At 43.7% G+C, this 18,401-nt stretch overlaps 2 protein-coding genes across 2 annotated transcripts; one reads left to right on the plus strand and one right to left on the minus strand.

Moving 5' to 3' along the window:
• The first annotated feature begins 2,229 nt into the window (after positions 1–2,229).
• On the plus strand, positions 2,230–8,294 carry ube3a (ubiquitin protein ligase E3A). Its single transcript, XM_068743238.1, has 11 exons — positions 2,230–2,448; positions 3,228–3,312; positions 3,553–3,854; positions 3,938–5,124; positions 5,206–5,350; positions 5,613–5,818; positions 6,349–6,513; positions 6,636–6,791; positions 6,880–6,953; positions 7,092–7,235; positions 7,395–8,294. Coding segments are annotated over exons 2-11 (2,502 nt in total). The 5' UTR covers positions 2,230–2,448; positions 3,228–3,310; the 3' UTR covers positions 7,516–8,294.
• A 755-nt stretch (positions 8,295–9,049) lies between these two features.
• Positions 9,050–13,206, minus strand: cnga3a (cyclic nucleotide gated channel subunit alpha 3a). Its single transcript, XM_068743235.1, is given in 6 exon segments — positions 9,050–10,446; positions 10,520–10,626; positions 10,711–10,812; positions 10,903–11,037; positions 11,192–11,254; positions 12,576–13,206. Coding segments are annotated over 6 exon segments (1,959 nt in total). The 5' UTR covers positions 12,731–13,206.
• Positions 13,207–18,401: the final 5,195 nt, after the last annotated feature.

Genomic DNA, 18,401 nt, shown 5'->3' on the forward strand with positions numbered 1-18,401 from the left:
GGTTATTGTTTGACTGGCGGCGCGTCTCAAGCTCAGCCACAGCGTGAAAAGGGGAGTCATCCCCTCTGTCGGGAAAAGGCCTTACAATGTGCAACCTTTGGATAAGTGCATTGCTGATGAGATATTGTCTCTCGCTGGAGGAGGTAATGTAAGCATCCCTCTTGCACGATCACACAAAGCCTTCCTGTTCTCTTGTGTAACTTCCCCACAAGCTTAAATAAAACCACAGGGCCACCCACTGGATACGCAACACAAAGACATACGTGGTGAGATGGCTGCTGGGTTGTGGGTTCTCTCTCGCTATTGTTTTTATGACATAAAGAATGGCCACTGTATAATCTTGTTTAAGTTTAGGTTTAAGCCCATCACAGTTATTACATGATCCCCTGAAGGACATGAAAGCACAAGGCATAGGTTTACCTGCAGGGCATTGCTGCAGGGTCACCAGCCAGGAGCTCTTACCCTGACACAATGCGATGATGGAGGAAAGTTTGGGGAAAATCCCAAACCGCTGCAGCTGATCCTAGGAAACTTGACATCCCCATGCCTGGATCTGGACCCCCAACTTTTTTTCTCCATTCATCACAGTGACCGCCAGAGGAAAGAATCTGTCCCTGCGTCACGTGTTTTTAGTTGACAGGGCTCTGTAACGCCGACCAGAGGGGAGGAGTTTGAAGAGGTTGTAGGCCAGGATGTGTGAGATCTGCAGATATGCTAGCTGCATGATTCCTGACCCTGGGCCGGTGCTGGAAGGTCAGCATGGATGATCCTCTCTGCATACCTGACACTCAGCTTTGTGTAACTTGTCTGGATCAGCCACGTGTGGTATTGGTGGACGCTCTCTAAGCCGCTCCATCTCTGGTCTGCATCGAAGGTGTCTGCCTGCACTTATTCTGATATGAGATAATAGTTGAATTATCATTTGGAAGCATCGACTGTTTTTCTACCGGCATAAATTATCGGAAAAATCAAATACCTCTGCACCGCTGTGGACATGCTGTGATTATAAGCAAAATGAAAACGAGGAGCCCAAATAGCTTGGAGGAGGCGGGGGCATCAATATCTGAAACGACATTGGGTCTAGTGGTGTGGCTGATCTATCTTGTTTGGTGAAAATGATTATTACATGACAAATGCTCATAATGGTGCAGGAGGGAAATCTCAGATCACCAAAATGACTAGGATGAATCCTCTGAGGAATATGATAGTTGCAGAATTCAGAATTGTTTAAATATCAGGCAATTGATTAGCAGTGTTGTGACCAGAGCCCCCCCCCCCTGAAGGGATGGCTTTAATACTAGAATAAGGAACATCCCAGAGGGCCGTAATACTGTGAAAAATGCATGAGGAACATATCGGGATTGGAAATTCCTTGGTTTTGCCTCATGAATATTTCAGTCCCTTTCAGCTGAAGTGTTATAAATCTCCTGAGTTGATGAGCTCATATTAAGAGCCTGGGGTTAGCGGGCTGAGAGGTATTCATCTATCCGACTGATCACAGGAGACGTGTCTTGATTTCCAGAGTGATCTCTGTCTCGGTTCGTCTGTAAACCCATTCCTGTAAGCGCTGCTATAATAATCCTCCTCTCACTACACGTTTCCTACACGCAACCTTCAGTGTCTTCCGCTCAACTCTGTTCACATTCTTGATGTACCGGCGTTAAAATGGAGGTTATTTGATATGTTCCAGGGATGAGTGTTGTGACAATCTCAATTTTAGACACTCTTAGACCCCGTGAAATTTCTGGAAGGGAGCTGAGTTTTACAAACACAGGATATGGTGTTATTACCCAAAGTGCACTGGACTCTGCACGGCAGGGTCCAGTGCACTTTTACTGTTTCCTCAATCGAATAAAACAAAATAAAATAACTTCTGACAAAAGTGTCCCCAAACTGAATGTTCGATTATTTGTGTCGTTACAGTGACCCCTAGGCTTGGCATGAGGTACTGCAAGCGTGATGACCTTTTGATGACCTTTTAGTTCAGTGCATTACTAAAAAATAATGTTAGTGGTTTCGTAAAACTTGCGAAACAAGATATATTCCATTAAATGATATAACATGACTGAATTACGGACTTTAAATAAACCAAACAGTTAGATTGATAAAACAGCGTTTTTGGGTGGTGTTTGTGATCTGTTTATACATCCGGGTTACTCCGGAGGGCGGGGCGGGTGTTTGACCGCCTCGCGGTGCATGCCGGGATACCTCTGTTGTTGTTTACAGATGGCGGTGGAGGGTCGTTTACTGTGACTTACAAAACAAATGTTTGCCCCTCACTGGGCTTTCTGAACCGCGCCGAGGCTCCGTGTCGTTACCGAAGCGGGAGCTCTTTCGACCGGACGGACTGCTGTCGTTAAAAGCTGCAGCTCTCCGGTTACCGGAGGACGTTTCTATTATTTCGCAGCGTCACTGACAGACTGGATCGAGTCCCTGTTTAAATCACAGGTTAGTGCTTGAAGCTGATCCAGGCGAATCAGTTCATGCTGCGTTCCTCGCCTTAGTTTGTTTGTCTTTTTGATAGTCATCTTGATATAATCTGTTTATTTTTAGTAAAACACCATGAATTGCTTCATAAGCCATGCTGCGTGACGTCACCAGTCAGCTGTCAGGTTGTTGCCAAACCACGGTGGTGAAATGTCTCCGTGCCTGCTTGTTATTGAACCAGGTGGCCATATTGTGTGTCTCGGATGGGAACTGATTAATGTTAATGTGAATGTTTTCTGCAGCGTTTTGAAGCGTCTCCTCCCAATTAAGAGCAGAGTTTCATGTATGATGAGTTTAGAGTCATTTCTACATCACTTGTATTTTACCGGTCGCTGATCAATCATGTTGTTAATTATTTTCACATTTGTAACCATCGCGCAGCTGAAGAACAGCACGAGCGGCTCTCTCTTGTTTACGCACGTTGTTTACGTGACGTCATTGTTTATAAGGGGGAGACACTGGCGTGATTTTAATCTTATATATTATATATAATTTGAGTTACAAATAATTTGAGTGAAATCATCCCTAGTTTAACTTACGTCAACATTTAACGTATTTAGAGATCGTGATGCAGCAGCAATCTTTGAATAAAGACCTAAACCTAAAAAAATAAGCGCAGACGCTTATTTCTATAAAGCAAATAATTGGGTTTAGAGGAATGACATCAGATGATAACGTAACCGGATGGAAGACATTATCAGATACCTGAAGGAGTTAACGGTTTTATTCATGTTTTCCAGCGTTGGGGTCGTAGGTCACTGGTTAACATTTCTTTCAGAGGACTGTAAATCGGGCCTGCAGGAGAGTGCCTGAATCCAGCTGAATGTGAGTCGCCTAAACCATTCGAGTAGCAGCTGAGCTGATATACATGCAGTCATCTATTAATATGTGTAAGCGTTGCATCATCATCATCAGTCTGTGTCTTTCAACACAAGAATCCCAGTACCGGTACATTTTCTGATTCATTGAAATGCTTTCCTTCGGTATCATCCTAAATTTGACATTCATTATAGCTGATCATGTTGGAATTATAAGTCTGACTTCCTGTTCAAATGTCTCACGCAGGAACAAAGCAGCTGCAAAGCATCTCATTGAGCGCTACTTCCGGCAGTTAACCGAAGGCTGTGGAAATGGCGACTGCGCCAATGAGTTCTGCGCATCGCGTCGTGACTTTCAACCTTTGGATAACAATTCAGCAGCCGCCAAAGCACTTGAGCTGTTTAAGATCAATGCCAAACTCTGCAATCTTCACCCCTCCGAGAAAGAGTCTGACAACCCCCCCTCAGAAGCCAGCACCAATGAAAACGCTCGTCTGGACAGCACAATGAGTCATGTGGACCCGTTTCCCCTCAAAGAGGACTTCTCGGGTATTGTAAAACTGACTCTTCGCTGGCTTTGAGATCCGCCTTCTCCGTGTTCACTCACTTTTTCTCTTCCTGTTTTGCTGCAGATGTTCATTACCTCACCGAGAACACCGCATGTATGATCCTGAGTTTCTGTGAGGAGGAAGGGGATTACTCTGCTCTTGTCCGTACCATCGGCAGGATTTTCTCGAATGTCGATGCCTTGATGCAGAGCTTCAGGAAGGATGAACCCGGCTCTACTGAAAACCTTGACTCTTTTAAACCGCCAGATGTGCCCCAGCAGAGTGCGCAGGGCGCTTCCGCTTCGTCTCGCTCATCAAACGAGGGTCTTAATAAAATGCCTGACCCTTGTGAGGTCACAGTTGACGTCTCCGCTGTGAGGAGGGTCTACGACAAAATTCTGTCCATCAGTCAGGTAGAAGCAGCTCTTGTGAATGCGCTCATTTATCTCACTCCAAATATGGAACTGGACCTGGAATACCTTGATGTGTATGAGACGAACCCAAATTACCTGAATATCTTCATCATTGTGATGGAGAACAGAAACCTTCACAGCCCGGAGTACCTGGAAGTCGCATTGCCGCAGTTTTGCAAGGCGATGAGCAAACTGCCGGTGAGTGCTCTCGCCAGGCTGTCAAAGCTGTGGTCCATGTATGATCTCCCACACATCCGCCGCGTGATGGAGACCTTCCAGCAGCTCATCACTTTCACAGTTGTCAGCAATGAATATGACGGTGAAAATCTGGTGAACGACGACGAGACTGTTGTGGCTGCGACCCAGTGTTTGAAAGTTGTCTTCTACGCAAGCATCCAGGGTGGGAATGTGGACGTGGAGCACAACGAGGAGGACGAGGAGGACGTGGAGTCGGACGGGCTCACCCTGCATGAGCTGCTGGGTGAGGAGCGGCTCTATAAGAAGGGTCCCCAGGTCGATGCCCTAGAGAAAGACCTGGGTGTCAGATCGATAGATAGCATAAAGCCCCTCATCCCCTTTGAGGAGTTCATAAACGAGTCTCTGAACGAAGTGTTGGAGATGGACAAGGACTTCACCTTCTTCAAGGTCAATGCTGAAACCAAGTTTTCTTTCCAGAGCTGCCCCTTCATTCTCAGTGCCGTCACTAAGAACCAAGGACTGTATTATGACAACAGGATCAGGATGTACAGTGAGCGACGGCTCACAGCCTTCTACAGCATGGCCCAGGGTCAGGAACCCAACCCTTACCTCAAGGTCAAAGTCCGCAGGGATCACATCATCGACGACGCCCTCGTGCGAGTGGGTTACAGGCGTGTTTGCTGCTCATGGTGTGTTTGGCCCTGTGGTGTTTTGCCTTTGGATTAACCTCCTGTGTTGCAGCTGGAGATGATCTCCATGGAGCACCCGTCCGATCTGAAGAAGCAGCTGTTCGTCGAGTTTGAGGGGGAACAAGGTGTCGACGAGGGAGGCGTTTCAAAGGAATTCTTTCAGTTGGTCTTGGAGGAGATTTTCAATCCAGACATAGGTGAGGCTTGGAATGACGACTCTATCCTGTCCATGTTGGCTTTCCATACGTCCATGTTACAGCGCATATTAAGGGAATACATTTTTGAAATGCACGTTTGCTCTCTTGACAAGGGGTAGATGAGAGAATTGATACTAATCTTGCGTAGCTAAGCCTCTCCAGGGATGTATTGAATGTATGAGGCAGTGATGCTTAACTGTTGCTTGATCTATTCCTCTTTCTTTGTGCATGCTTCTCTCCTTCTGTTTGATTCTCTGAACAGGAATGTTCACCTATGATGACGAGACGAAGCTCTTTTGGTTTAACTCCTCCTCACTAGAGAATGAAGCACAGTACACTCTGGTTGGACTGGTCCTGGGTCTGGCCATTTACAACAACTGCATCCTGGATGTGCATTTCCCCATGGTTGTCTACAGGAAGTTGTTGGGCAAGGAAGGAACCTACTTGGACCTGTCGGACTCGCATCCAGTACAGTAAACTTCTGCAAAGCTAACAGACAGCGAAGGCGATAAATCGGTGCTGGATTTAGATCTTTGTTTTACAGATGCCTTCCTCTGCTGCAGATGTGTCTGTAATAAACCGTACGACATTCTCAAGGATAATTTGCAGCATTGTATAGTTTTCAGCGTTTCTGGAATGAGTTGCTCGACACAGGGAAGCTTGGCTCTAGTCTTCATATGATTTTTCCAGACAACTAGTTAAAGACTCGGTCAGGAAAATGACGAGGGAAAAAGGTTTTTGTTGCTCAACTGAAACTTAATATATCTATTTCTTCAAGTAGATTTAAACAAAATAAACTTTCAGAAAGACTTGTAACTTTTTAAAAGCAGGTGAGTTATATTACTTTTGAACAGAGGCAGGCTAGCTGTTTTGAGCCTGTATGCTAAGCTGACTGCCATCTGGGTTCAGATTTATGGGCTTCAATCTTCTAAATTAAATCTATTTCCCAAATATCCCAAAACATGACTAACAGCAGTTGTTTGCTGTTTTGCCTGCAGGCCCTCTACCAGAGTCTGAAGGGGTTGCTTGAGCATTCTGGCAATGTGGAGGAGGACATGATGCTTACCTTCCAGATATCACACAAAGACCTTTTTGGAAGCCCCGTTTTACACGAATTAAAAGAGCAGGGCGATCAGATCCCTGTTACCAAGGAGAATAGACAGGTGAAATGACAAAGAATTCTTCAATTTCGCGTTTCCTAGAAGTCTGTTGGGTCATTTTTCTGTAATCCTGCAAACTTTGCTGTACATGTAACAGTCGTTTTTACTTTTGTGGTTATTCGCAGGAGTTTGTGTACCTATATACTGAGTACATACTGAACAAGAGTGTGGAGAGGCAGTTCAAAGCCTTCAAAAAAGGCTTCCTCATAGTCACAAATGAGTCCCCACTGAAGTATTTGTTCAGACCTGAGGAAGTGGAGCTGCTTATCTGTGGAAGCAGGGTGAGGAAGTAAACCTTGATTTCCATTTGTGTTGTTTTATTGTCGCCTGTGTTTACGACTTAAAGAGAACTCTGCTTGGCTTTCACAGAAACTCGACTTTGACGCACTCGAAAAGACAACTGAATACGACGGAGGTTATAACAGAGACAGTCAAATCATCAAGTAAGTCTGATTTTTCTCCGAATGGAAAACGCATCAACGAGGCCAATTCCAAAATAGGCTTCAACCAACATTTTACAGCGCAAGAATCGCTTGATTTTTACGAGTGAGATCTTCGCTCTCCTTTATTTCTGCACGCAGGGATTTCTGGGAAACGATTCACTCTTTTGGAGAGGAGCAGAAAAGGCTGTTCCTTCAGTTTACCACAGGCACAGACAGAGCACCGGTCGGCGGGCTCGGCAAATTGAAAATGATCATTGCAAAGAATGGCTCCGACACAGACAGGTACAGAACAGTGCTGAAGGAGCCAGCATACCTGAGATGTAGCTGTACCAGCTATTACGTTTCCTTGCTCGTCAAACAAAATCCCAACAATCTGTTGATGCGTGATGCGCCGGTTTCATCCAGCCCAGCATCCCTCTCATACTTCACCCTGTGTTTCAGGCTGCCAACGTCTCACACCTGCTTTAACGCACTGCTGCTCCCTGAATACTCCTCCAAGGAAAAACTGAGGGAAAGACTCCTCAAGGCCATCACCTATGCCAAAGGATTTGGAATGCTGTGAGAGATCCACAGAGAGAGTTTCTGACTGAATTTTAAGTAAATGAGGGAGTATCACAAAATCTGCTGCAATAACTCGGTGCCTAACACTTCACTCTGAGGCCAGAGCTCCTCTGAGCTGCGGCCATTTACAAATCAGTAGATTTCCCAAAGAATTTAACATTGGACTTGCACTGTTTATGCTTGTGTGTTTAGTTTCTGGACAATCATTTGAAACTGTGAAAGTGCACTTTATTGAAAGCAGCACACGCATTATATTTAAGGACTTGCTTTGGATTTTTTTTGTGTGTGTTTTATTTTTCATGGTGTAACAGTATTCAGTCCTCAGGCTCTCTTCCTACAACTGAGTGGAATAAGATTATGGTGCTCCTTTGTTGTGATTGTATTTGTCGCACACCGAAGCCTTTTGAAATACCGAGCTAGCCTCCCTGACACACTGTTTAAATGTCTTTCTGTCAGAGCGAGAACAAATTTAAGCTTATTTATTCCTGTGTTGTGCCTGTTGCATACATAAAATAAGCCTGAGCAGATGCAGTGTGGTTTGAAACGTACTGGCTGACTAGTCACTATGAAGTGTTACGCTTTCCGTTAGGTTGTTTGCCTTTTTTGTTTTGTTTCTTGGATTGCACATTTCCAAGAGCTCCTGCCACATGTTTGATGCTGATTTAAAGAAAAGGTTTATTTGGCCACATATCTCAGGTATATAGAGAATGCGCAGATAATGTGAAGCAAATGGAAAGTGATTGTTATGCAAAGCAAATAAAAGTACAAAAAAATCCAGAACATTTCTCATTGAAATTAAATGAATTTCCACTTAAAACACATGATCAAGTTTAAAGCCAAACAAATAACATGTTTACTATCAATTCATAACATAGCTAGTGAGTCAGCGATCAAACCAAGAGAGCCCTGAAAGTTTTTTGCTCACTCTCGTCTGATTTAGAGTTCACAGCGTTGCTGCTAGGGTTAGAGTTTGGCCTGCGCATAAAGCATGAAGCTAAAAGTCACAACCAGACAGCAATGAAACTGCAGCTACCTATATATACACAGTTATATATACACTGCATATATAGTATGTATATTTGCAGAAACAGCCCGCAAAATGAAATACTAGCTGTTTAGTTAAACGAACATTTTGATGTTTATTCACTTAACATTGCGGTTCTGATCGTGTGTGCTGATAGTAACTTATGAACAGAACTGCCTTTGGGCTTTTTTCTCTACACTCATACATCAAACGGATTACATTTGCATCATATTTTAAATATAAAGGAATATCAACACTGATTAGGAAAAGAACCATTCCCATTATTCTAAGGCTCGGAGAAGCCATTTATTTGCATGCGCGCGGGCTTCTCATGGAAATACTCAAGTCATTTCATGCAACTGGATGCCAGACACTGCAAACAGTTTGACACATGACAATAATAAAAGTACAAATTGATATAAACATGGGTTTTTAAGAAGCGTCATCTACAACATTAAATAGAAATCCCTTCCCTTCTGTTTCTGTTGGGTCCTTTCGTCATCTACTCTCATCACTGCACTTTTTTGTCTTTGTCAGCCACCACCTCTGACAGGTCCTCCGGCGTTATGGATTTCGCTTTGCTCTCCATCTCGGTGACCCTTTGCTTCATCCTTATCTGGCCGGAGGTTACCTCTGCCATCAACTTTGCGAACTTTGTCTGCATGGCGTCCAAGTTGGTCTGCAGCTTAACGATTTTCTCCTCCAAGTCTTTGGGGTCGGCGCCAGCGTTGGCGATCGCCTCATCGATCAGGTTGTCTTTCATCAAGATGGATTTCCCCTTCTCCTCCAGAGCTTTCTTAGCATCTGGATACTCAGTGAGAGCTTCCACCAAGTCATCCTTGGACAGGGCAAAAAGATCCGAGTAGCCCACGCTTCTGATGTTGGCTGTTCTCCTGTTGCCCGCTTTACTACCCTTGATTCCCAAGATACTGATTTCCCCAAAGTAGGCGCCATCACTGAGCACGACAAACTGGGTGACGCCGTCGTCAGCCACCACAGCTAGCTTCCCTTCCTTGATGATGTACATCTCCCGGCCAATATCCCCCTTCTTACAGATGTAATCGCCAGGACTGAACACTTGTGGCTGCAGCTTCAGCACCAATTCAATCAGCAGACCAGCTTCGCAATCTTGGAAAATACGCACTTTTTTCAGCGTGTCCAAATGTACATTAATGGCGATCTCCGCCCTGAGCTTGTCTGGGAGGTTCTTCAAAACTTCCTTCTCATCGCAGGTCTTCTTCTCAGTCCACAAGTAGTCAAACCACTTGATGACCCGGGCCTCCAGGTCTTTGGTGACCTTTCGAAACTGCATGTACTGCTTTATGGAGTCGATCTTTGCTTGGAACTCTGCGCGAGAGGCGTTCATGTTGGAGATCATGGCACCGACATTGCCGACAATACTGGCAAAGATAAGCACACCGGTGAGGAAGTCGGAAATGACAAAGAGGAATTCAACGTCCCTGACTGGCGGCGGCGTCTCTCCGATGGTGGTGAGGGTCAGCGTGGACCAGTACAAGGAGTAGATGTACATCCTGGCCAGGCGGCCGTACTCCGGGTGGCTGATGTTGGGATAAACCCAGGTGTCACTGCCAAAACCAATGGTCTTTGAAATGGAAAAGAACATGCAAGCGTTCCAGTGGATAATAACAAGGATATAGAGCACGAGGTTGCTGATCCGAAACATGTTCGGGAAGCTGGTTCTGGTTTCAGTTCGCTCAAAGAACTCAAAGAGCCTTGGGATTTTGCAAAGGCGATTGAATCTGAATTCCGGGTTGTTGAATCCGAATTTCAGGAACAGCAGATCAGTGGGTATCATTGCCACCATGTCGTATTTGAACTGGGGTGTCGTTCTGTACTTATCCCTCAGTTTCTTGGAATCCTTCACCAGCAGGCCTTGCTCCAGATAACCTGAAGACAAACATGGAAGTCAAAGGCAAATCCAAAACTAAAAGACAAATAGATTCTGTACTAAAAGTCCAACCTGTCCTTGACCTGACAAAGCTGTCCATGTAGTAGATGGCATCGGCGGTGTAGTCCAGGACTATCCAGAGTTTTGTATATGTGTTCTGGAGTTCATTAAAACAGGCTCTGGAAGAAAAACACAATTGTATTTTTTTAAAATATATATATATTGAACATGCTGTAGAGTGAATTCTGAAGAACAAACAATACCTCGTTACAATCATCATCAGGTTATAAAACACCGGGCCTGAGATGATGGACAGCCACCTGTAGTACTGGTCTGTCGCTGGATCCATGATCCAGATGTCTTTCCTAAAAACAACAACAACAGCATAGCTTGATGCACGAAGCAACGCCGACGACTCCTGTGTTGCTGCTCTCTATGACTCATGATATACTTACGGAGGTTCCCCTTTCTTTTTCTCATCTTTCTTATCATCCTTTTTCTCATCCTTCTTATCATCCTTTTTCTCATCTTTCTTCTCGTCCTTTTTCTCATCCTCCTTTTTCACATCTTTTGTGACCTCCTCTTTTTTGCTATGGACAGTGGGTAGTATTTCATATAGTTTCCAGTGCTTTTATAAAGAACAGAGATGGTCTAGGGGGGGCTCTCAGAGGGCTCCTAGACTACATGAACGGGGTCTCTGGGGGGGGGGGGGTAGCTATGCTACACTGTCCACATGATAGACACTGTTCCACTTACTTGTCTGTGTTGTTGCAGTTATTCATGTTGTAAGCAGCTAGCGGCCACTTACTAACAAGAGTTGAGAAAGAAAGGACAGCAGTTTTGCAAAGTGATCCTGCAGAATGTTTGACAGGAAAGTTCTTCAAAGTGAACATTGTCCAAGTCTCCACCCGCTGTTGTTGCCTCGGCCGAGTAGGACATGTCTTTGACAGCGTTTTCCATTTGTCTGTCTGGAAGCAGTATTACGGAAAAACTGCTGGATGCATCTTGGTCTAATTTAGATCCCATTAAATTTTGCGAGCGATCCGGATAAAAGAAAATCTGGATGTTTACATTTACTTATAATGGAGGCTTTTAAAAAAATCACATCTTGTAATATATGCATTCAATTCACTCACCAAAAATCACAATCATAATGAACTATCATGCAAAATGTCTCCTGGATCTGATCCAGAATGAAGTTTGGAAAAAATATTTAATTGTAACATTGAAAACTGCATTTATGGATTCAAAATTCTGTTACAAATACACATCAACTCTGATTCACTTTTACTTTTCATGGTTGGTGTATAAAGATACCAAGAACAATCTAGAACCTTTTGATGATAATGTAGATCACCATGAGGACGGTGTAAATCTATTTATGAGGGGAATGAGCTGCTTAGCGGAGGCGGCAGAGGAGTGCTTTTGTAATTTATATCTTGTTACATTCTAAATAAACATTTTCTTAACAGTCTTCTCTCGTCCCACAAAATATTTTTGATGACTTCTCTTGAAGTTGGTTGTGGTCCCATAAAAATATCCAGTGAAATATTTTATGGGGTCATGAACTGGAAGACATTTGACTTGGTTAGTAGAGTAATAATCACATCATGTGTTCACACTAAAGCTAGTAAAAAATAATAAGAAAAAAATAGATACCAAATATTGAGTTTTGCTTTTCTTTTTTTGTCATTATTCATCTGCTGTGATCTATCAATGATTCAGTCACACATCAGAGACCTGATTCAAGTCGTTGTCTTAGAGGGTCATGAGCTCAGCGCATCACAGGCCTGCGCCAAGGGAAAGCTAATCACCTTCAAGCTTAAAGCCAGAGCCCTGTAATCGCAAGCTGAGATTACTGGATATGTAATCACCAAACACCAACGTGGCCTGGAGCTGCATCTCAATTTCAAACCACACCGACTTGCACGGCCTTGCGGATACAAATCCCTAAGAAGTAAAGACTTTTCTATCGAGATCCAGGCATTACTGCCTGATAAAATCTAAAAACAACAACACGAGATGGGGAGTTTTTCACCATCTCCATTCATCTTTCAAGGACTCACGCATGGATTCTTTTTTTTTTTTAGTGGCCGTCAGCGTCACTGCTACGAGGGCCAGTCCTTACTTTCTGTCACGGCTTGTGTCATCGTGACCCAGAGGCTGGGCGCCGCTCCCTCGGTGGGCGATATCTTTGAGATCAGGGCCTCTGAAGCGCTCGAGGAAAGAGTCGTTGCTCTGTGTCTCGGGGTTGGCTCGGTGATGCCTCCAGTTCCTCAGCATGTAGAAGAAGTAAGACAGCCTGGGAGGCAAAGAGGAACAAAGTGACCCCGGGCTAGACTATCAGCCATTGATCAGATGACAGAATTAGTAAATACCAAAGGTGGAAAAGGTATTTAAAGTAAAAAAAATAAAAATAAAAAATTGCATTACAGTATTATATTTTAGAATTCTTCAGCGTCTGTGTGTTAGCGCTGATGTCGGATTCGTTATTATATGATGTAAGGTGAAGTCGTTTTAATGCCACTGGTTCTCAACATAATGTGACAGAATTAAAGGGAGAGAAATATTTCAGTATTCTGATTCATTGTTTAGATATTTGACTGAATATTATCTTTTTGTGAAACATTGGAAATTGAATCTCTTTGAACCTCAAGTGGAGTTATTTAAATGAATCAACTTACGACGCTTGACTTACTTTCCACCACTGGTAAATACCCACTTAGAACTTAAAAGTATTACTGCACATGTTTACCTGGCCATAGCCCCGGAACCTGTAAATAGGTCTCTGTGAGACAACGTTCTCTCTGAGAGGGAAGGAGAGCGAGTCCTGCAAGACGGCAGGTGTAAAAATGAGAACGAAGATAAGTAAATGTCACCAGGTCAGTTTAAAGTGACTCGTTTCAGACTGACCAAGGTTCAAAGTTCGGTTCTCAGGTGGTTAAATCGCTGAACACACCCTCAAACGTTCCCAGAACCCCAACATTTTAGTGTAGCATCAATCTGACAAATTGCATGGTGATGTCAAACCTGCTGTCTCCATTTTCAATGACAGCCAGCTCCTCATCGGGTGTGCTGCTGCTGCTGGTGGACAGTCGTGGTCTGGCTGAAACGGAGCTCTCGCTGCACATTGCTGCCATGGCGTTTCTGGCTCTGCTGGCCTGAAGCACAAATGCACAGAGAATAACCTGCCGGGAGGCTCGTGCAGCTCGACGTAACATTTTACAAGGCAGAAATCCAAGCAGCTTCTTTTCGGTGTTTGAGAGTAGCACCTAAAAATACCTCCTTATTATGGCCTTAACACTAAACAGGATCAGTGGCCTCCCTCGCTGAATGAGCCGCTGTTTTGTTTTATATAACTAAGCTATGGCTTACAGGTAGACTGCAGTCGCGCTGTTCAGCGGTGCATTACAACTTAAGTCTATTAGGGCACCTTTTAAAGAACAGGGACGAGCACCCAGGACAGAGACGCTCAGTCAAAACAGCCGGGCAGTTATATTCTCCATAAAAGTTTCTCACCTGCATTTAAAAAATAAAAATGTCAAATTTTGCTGCAGTTTTTGAGAATATTTCTACCCATTTGCAATTCTAAAAATAAACAGTGTAAAATCTTCCTCAAATTGTTTTTGTTTTTTTTAGCCTGTTGGTGATCTATGTGGAACACCTGTGGTTGTAACAAGTGCATCTACACCTGTAGATTAGTGCTAATACCAGGGAGTTAACCAACCCCCCCCACCAAATTAAATCACTCTGTCAATCACCAAGAAGGCGAGTGATGAAGGGTGGATGAGAGGTGCAGCCATCGGCGGGTCTAGACACTATATGAGTCTAAAGGTGCATATTTATCATGGACTACTGCTATATATTCGATTTATTTTTAAGGTTGACCAACACTTTTCTGCTTTCAGACATGGCAACCACAAAAAATAAAAAAGATGATGATCTCTGATTATTGCGGAAAAAAGAAAAAGTAAGCAGAGTTTATTCACAGTATTCATTTCTTATGAGCTATAAACTCATTTTCTAAAGGTCTGTGTTTTAATGATAAAAAGGATCAATCTAATGCGTCCTCTCGTGCTCATCATCGCAGGATTAGTTTCGTTTACTAGCGGGCCGAACAGTCCGAACCGGACCTTACCTGCGGCAGAGGTGACGCACGCAGCTCACCTGGAATGAAGCCGCCTTCACGCCGACTTTTGAAAACCGACCAAACAATCAGTTCGCCGCTGCTCGCTTCGGTTTAATCCCATTTTCCAAAAAGGAAATGTCGGGAATTTAATCCAGAGGAATATTCCCGTCCGAACTCAGCGTCAACAGAAGCATCGACGCGTCTCGGGCTGTCCGTGAAGGCAGCGGCGCTGCAGGATGAGGAGGAGAGGCTGACAGATCCCAGATCAGATGAGGGAGGAGACCTGAGCAGTGTGGTACCAACCATCACTGACACAGAGTGACCCGAGCAGCCTGCTTCAAGTTATTATCATGTTTCACATGTAATAAGAGTGAATGAAAAGAAGTACAACTACTGAAGTACTGTGATATTCTAATGGATTTGTACTGTGCTTTCATACCATACACCACGTACAGGTACTGTAGGCCTCCTTGCAGCATGTAATCTACCAGCAGTCAGTAATATTGATATTATATAACACAAAGTGTTTTCATTACAACATAAAAGATCATTTAAAAAAGCTCAAATTCAGTCAGACACAAGAGGAGATGCTAAATAATAAATTTTGTTTTGATCAGGTGAGGCTTTATTGAGATCTTCTAAAAAACGGTCCGTTAAAAAAAAAAGTTTTGGCGTCACTTTCGATTGTGATTTTAAATTTGGTAAGCAAATTGGTTCTGTGGTCAAAGGTGCATCTTTCAGCTCCGGGTGCGAGCCAGAGTAAAGCTCTATCTGTCGCCCAAAGATCCAGAGAGAGAGAGAGAGGTCTTCAGGTCGGTTGCTGTTGGATCAGGCTCCAAACCAAAAGGAACCGAGCTGCCCCTAAATTATGGAACAGCGTTCCCATAAATATTAGATCTGTCCGGACTCCTAGGATGTTTAAATCGTTACTGAAAACTCAACTCTTCTCACTGTCTTATAAATAAGTTGAGCTGCATATTATTTTTATGTCGACTGTCGTAGGCTTTTTTTTTGTACATTTTTGTTTTGTTTTATGCTTTTATACTGCAATGGTTTATGTACTATGTGCTTTAATATTGTACTTTCTATTTTATAGCTATACTTCTTTGTTTGGGCAATTTTTTAAATTGTACAGCACTTTGCAATAATACGTGCTTTATGAATACATTTGACCTTGACCTTGCCCTTGTTCATGTTGTTTGCAAGTCAGCCATTTCATAAAAAGTCATTTTGCTGTTTTCAGTTGAAAAGTCCTCTGGCATTGCATTATTTCTTCTGTCATCATACGGCCATTGCACCGACCTTTACCTCCACGCCTCCACCACATCAACTAAAGCATAAGGTAAGAAGAGACTCCACGGAGCCTCACCGCTAATCTCAGATTAGCCTTGAGAGCCTCTTTCAGACGCCTAATGCCCCTCATGGATGCCGCCTTCAAGATGTTTAGCAACCATGAGCAGTCAGGCTGCTCTAAATTGACATAGCATGTATATTCACTCACTGATACGTTTAATTTAAATATAAATACTGCTGCTGTTGAGTCTGTGTGTGTGTGTGTGTGGCTTGGCTCTGGATGGGATCCTTATTGTAGGCTTGTCCTCACTTAGAATAGTCTTAAGCCAATCCATTTATAGAGTCTGTGGATACCAGCCACCACCAAATATGACATCCTTCTTGCGTATATTTTAACCATCGTTTCTGAACTGTGACTTTAAGTTCAATATGACAGGACTTGTTTTTTTTTTTGCATCCTTTTAAATAGGAGTGTTTGATCCTTGTTCAAACCAACTGTCACAGACGGCATTAAATGCATTTTCACCTGTTTGTTTTCATATTGTCATTTTTCGATTGGATTTTTTTGCAGTGCGTAGGCAGATTGCAGCGCAGCGGTCGACCAATCAGTCTAAGTGGCCAAAGCGCCGCTGTGAGTCCTCTTGTGCTGATTAGTTGTACCCTCTTCATCAGATGATGAGGATGAGTGTTTGTCCTTTGCCATGGTTTTATATGATTTATCCTCTGCCAAACACACACACGCTTTGTTATTCAAGGGCACTCAAGGGCAGATCCGTGCACAACATGCCAGACGCGGCCCTCATGGCGCGTGGGCGGATGACCCCTCTGTGGAGCGTGCTGACTTCATATTCATTCAGGGGTATCTGTGCAACGCTGACAGTGAGGCGGTGACCTGAGTGACACAAGACAACAACAACACAAACAACAACACAAACAACCACTCACACCTAGCGATCAATGGTCAGGGAGCCTGCACGGATACGCGGAGGCCTCTGCTCCTCAGGTGGATTTGAACCTTGAACCTTTTTGCGATAACACAACGGCGTGCCACGCGGTACACAATCACACAATCACACAATCACACGTCTCTACTGTAGAAAACACGAGGAAATCAGAAGGCTCAAAAAAGTGACAAAGAATAAACCATCTTCATGACGAACCGTCTTCTTCACTGGCTGGTAGGAGAACAGATATTTAAACTTTGGTTTTGTTAGCATAGTGGGAGTGAGAGAGGATCATTGTGAGTCTCACTTGTCCAGTGAAACTGACACGGCTGTTGACTCACGGGATTAGACAAACCACTGTGTGTCTTCAGCAACTCTGTGAGGGTGTGACGTTAAAGGTTCTGTGCTGCACACCAGCCAGACTAGAAGCCTGTTGGATGAGAGGAAGATGAGAATAGATGAGGAAGAATTCCGGCTGCTTCAGATTCAACCTTCAAGGATTACCACGATGTGATGACTGAGAGTCTACATCAATGATATATGAAATGCTTTATACTCCCATCCAGAATCAGAATCAGAATCAGAATCACATTGCTATTATCGGGTGCTGTATATAGAATATTCAGAGAGAGAAAAATGCATTTATTCTATTTTGGAATGAGGCTGTAACAAAACAAAATGCGTATAAAGTGAAGTGCTGTCTACATTCCAGATGCACTGTACAGTATCTGGAATGCACTGCACTGTAAGATAATGACAGGGCGACAATCTGCGTCGCTGACGAACCAGAAGCGCTCCTTGGCAAAGAAGTTGTCAGTTAGCTCTGACCTGAAAGAGTCAGACGACAACACCCAGATCCCTTTCAAAGATATTATGCAATCAGAACACTCTGTCAGCATTCCGTCTGCTCCTGCAGCATTCCGACTGCTCCTTCTGCAGCATCTGTCACAGAGGTGATTAAATTATGATGTATGAACATGTATCTCTTTACTCATGGCAGCCAACAGGATGCTTCCATGAGCGCAAACATTCTTTTACACGCCATAAAATGACCTGCGCCATCTCATTCAGACAAAGTCAACAAATGGTTTGCCCCTGAGTGGAAGCCGTCTGACGGGGCTCCTACTCCTCAGCCCCCTAACATCTGGTGCTTTCCATCCACTAGGCCTTGGAGAAAATAGTATGTGTTTTCCAGCCCATATTAAGTCCCACTCTACATGCCAGCTCCTTCAGAGATATATTTTGTTGTTAGGGTTCAAAACATCAAGGCAGGACCACATGATAGGAGATGAAGGACTGTCATTGATATTGCATTTCAAGGGTGCACAAATCTGATACAGTGGACAAAGTCCTCAGTGAGCCGATTGTAGTTTCCTGCCAAAACTTCCTTGAAAACATAATCATAGTAATGCCGCTGATAAGTATTCAACATCAGCAACTATGTTTAAAGATTGGGGAAGTAAAATTTTGTCATGCCTGAGAAGGGCAGGTCTAAAACTGACTGGAAGTTTAATCGTCCAATCACCAACAGCCAAGTGTAACTTTTTTTTTTTATTGAACCAATGAAAATACAAACTTTCAATGAGGA

This window comes from Brachionichthys hirsutus, chromosome 9 (assembly GCF_040956055.1).
Source record: "Brachionichthys hirsutus isolate HB-005 chromosome 9, CSIRO-AGI_Bhir_v1, whole genome shotgun sequence".
Lineage (NCBI taxonomy): Eukaryota > Metazoa > Chordata > Actinopteri > Lophiiformes > Brachionichthyidae > Brachionichthys > Brachionichthys hirsutus.

Excerpts from the sequence above, each read along its gene's own strand:
- ube3a (XM_068743238.1), top strand. Across the intron at positions 3,855-3,937 it reads CCTCAAAGAGGACTTCTCGG|ATGTTCATTACCTCACCGAG; the intron begins GTATTGTAAAAC and ends GTTTTGCTGCAG. Across the intron at positions 5,125-5,205 it reads TCGACGACGCCCTCGTGCGA|CTGGAGATGATCTCCATGGA; the intron begins GTGGGTTACAGG and ends CCTGTGTTGCAG.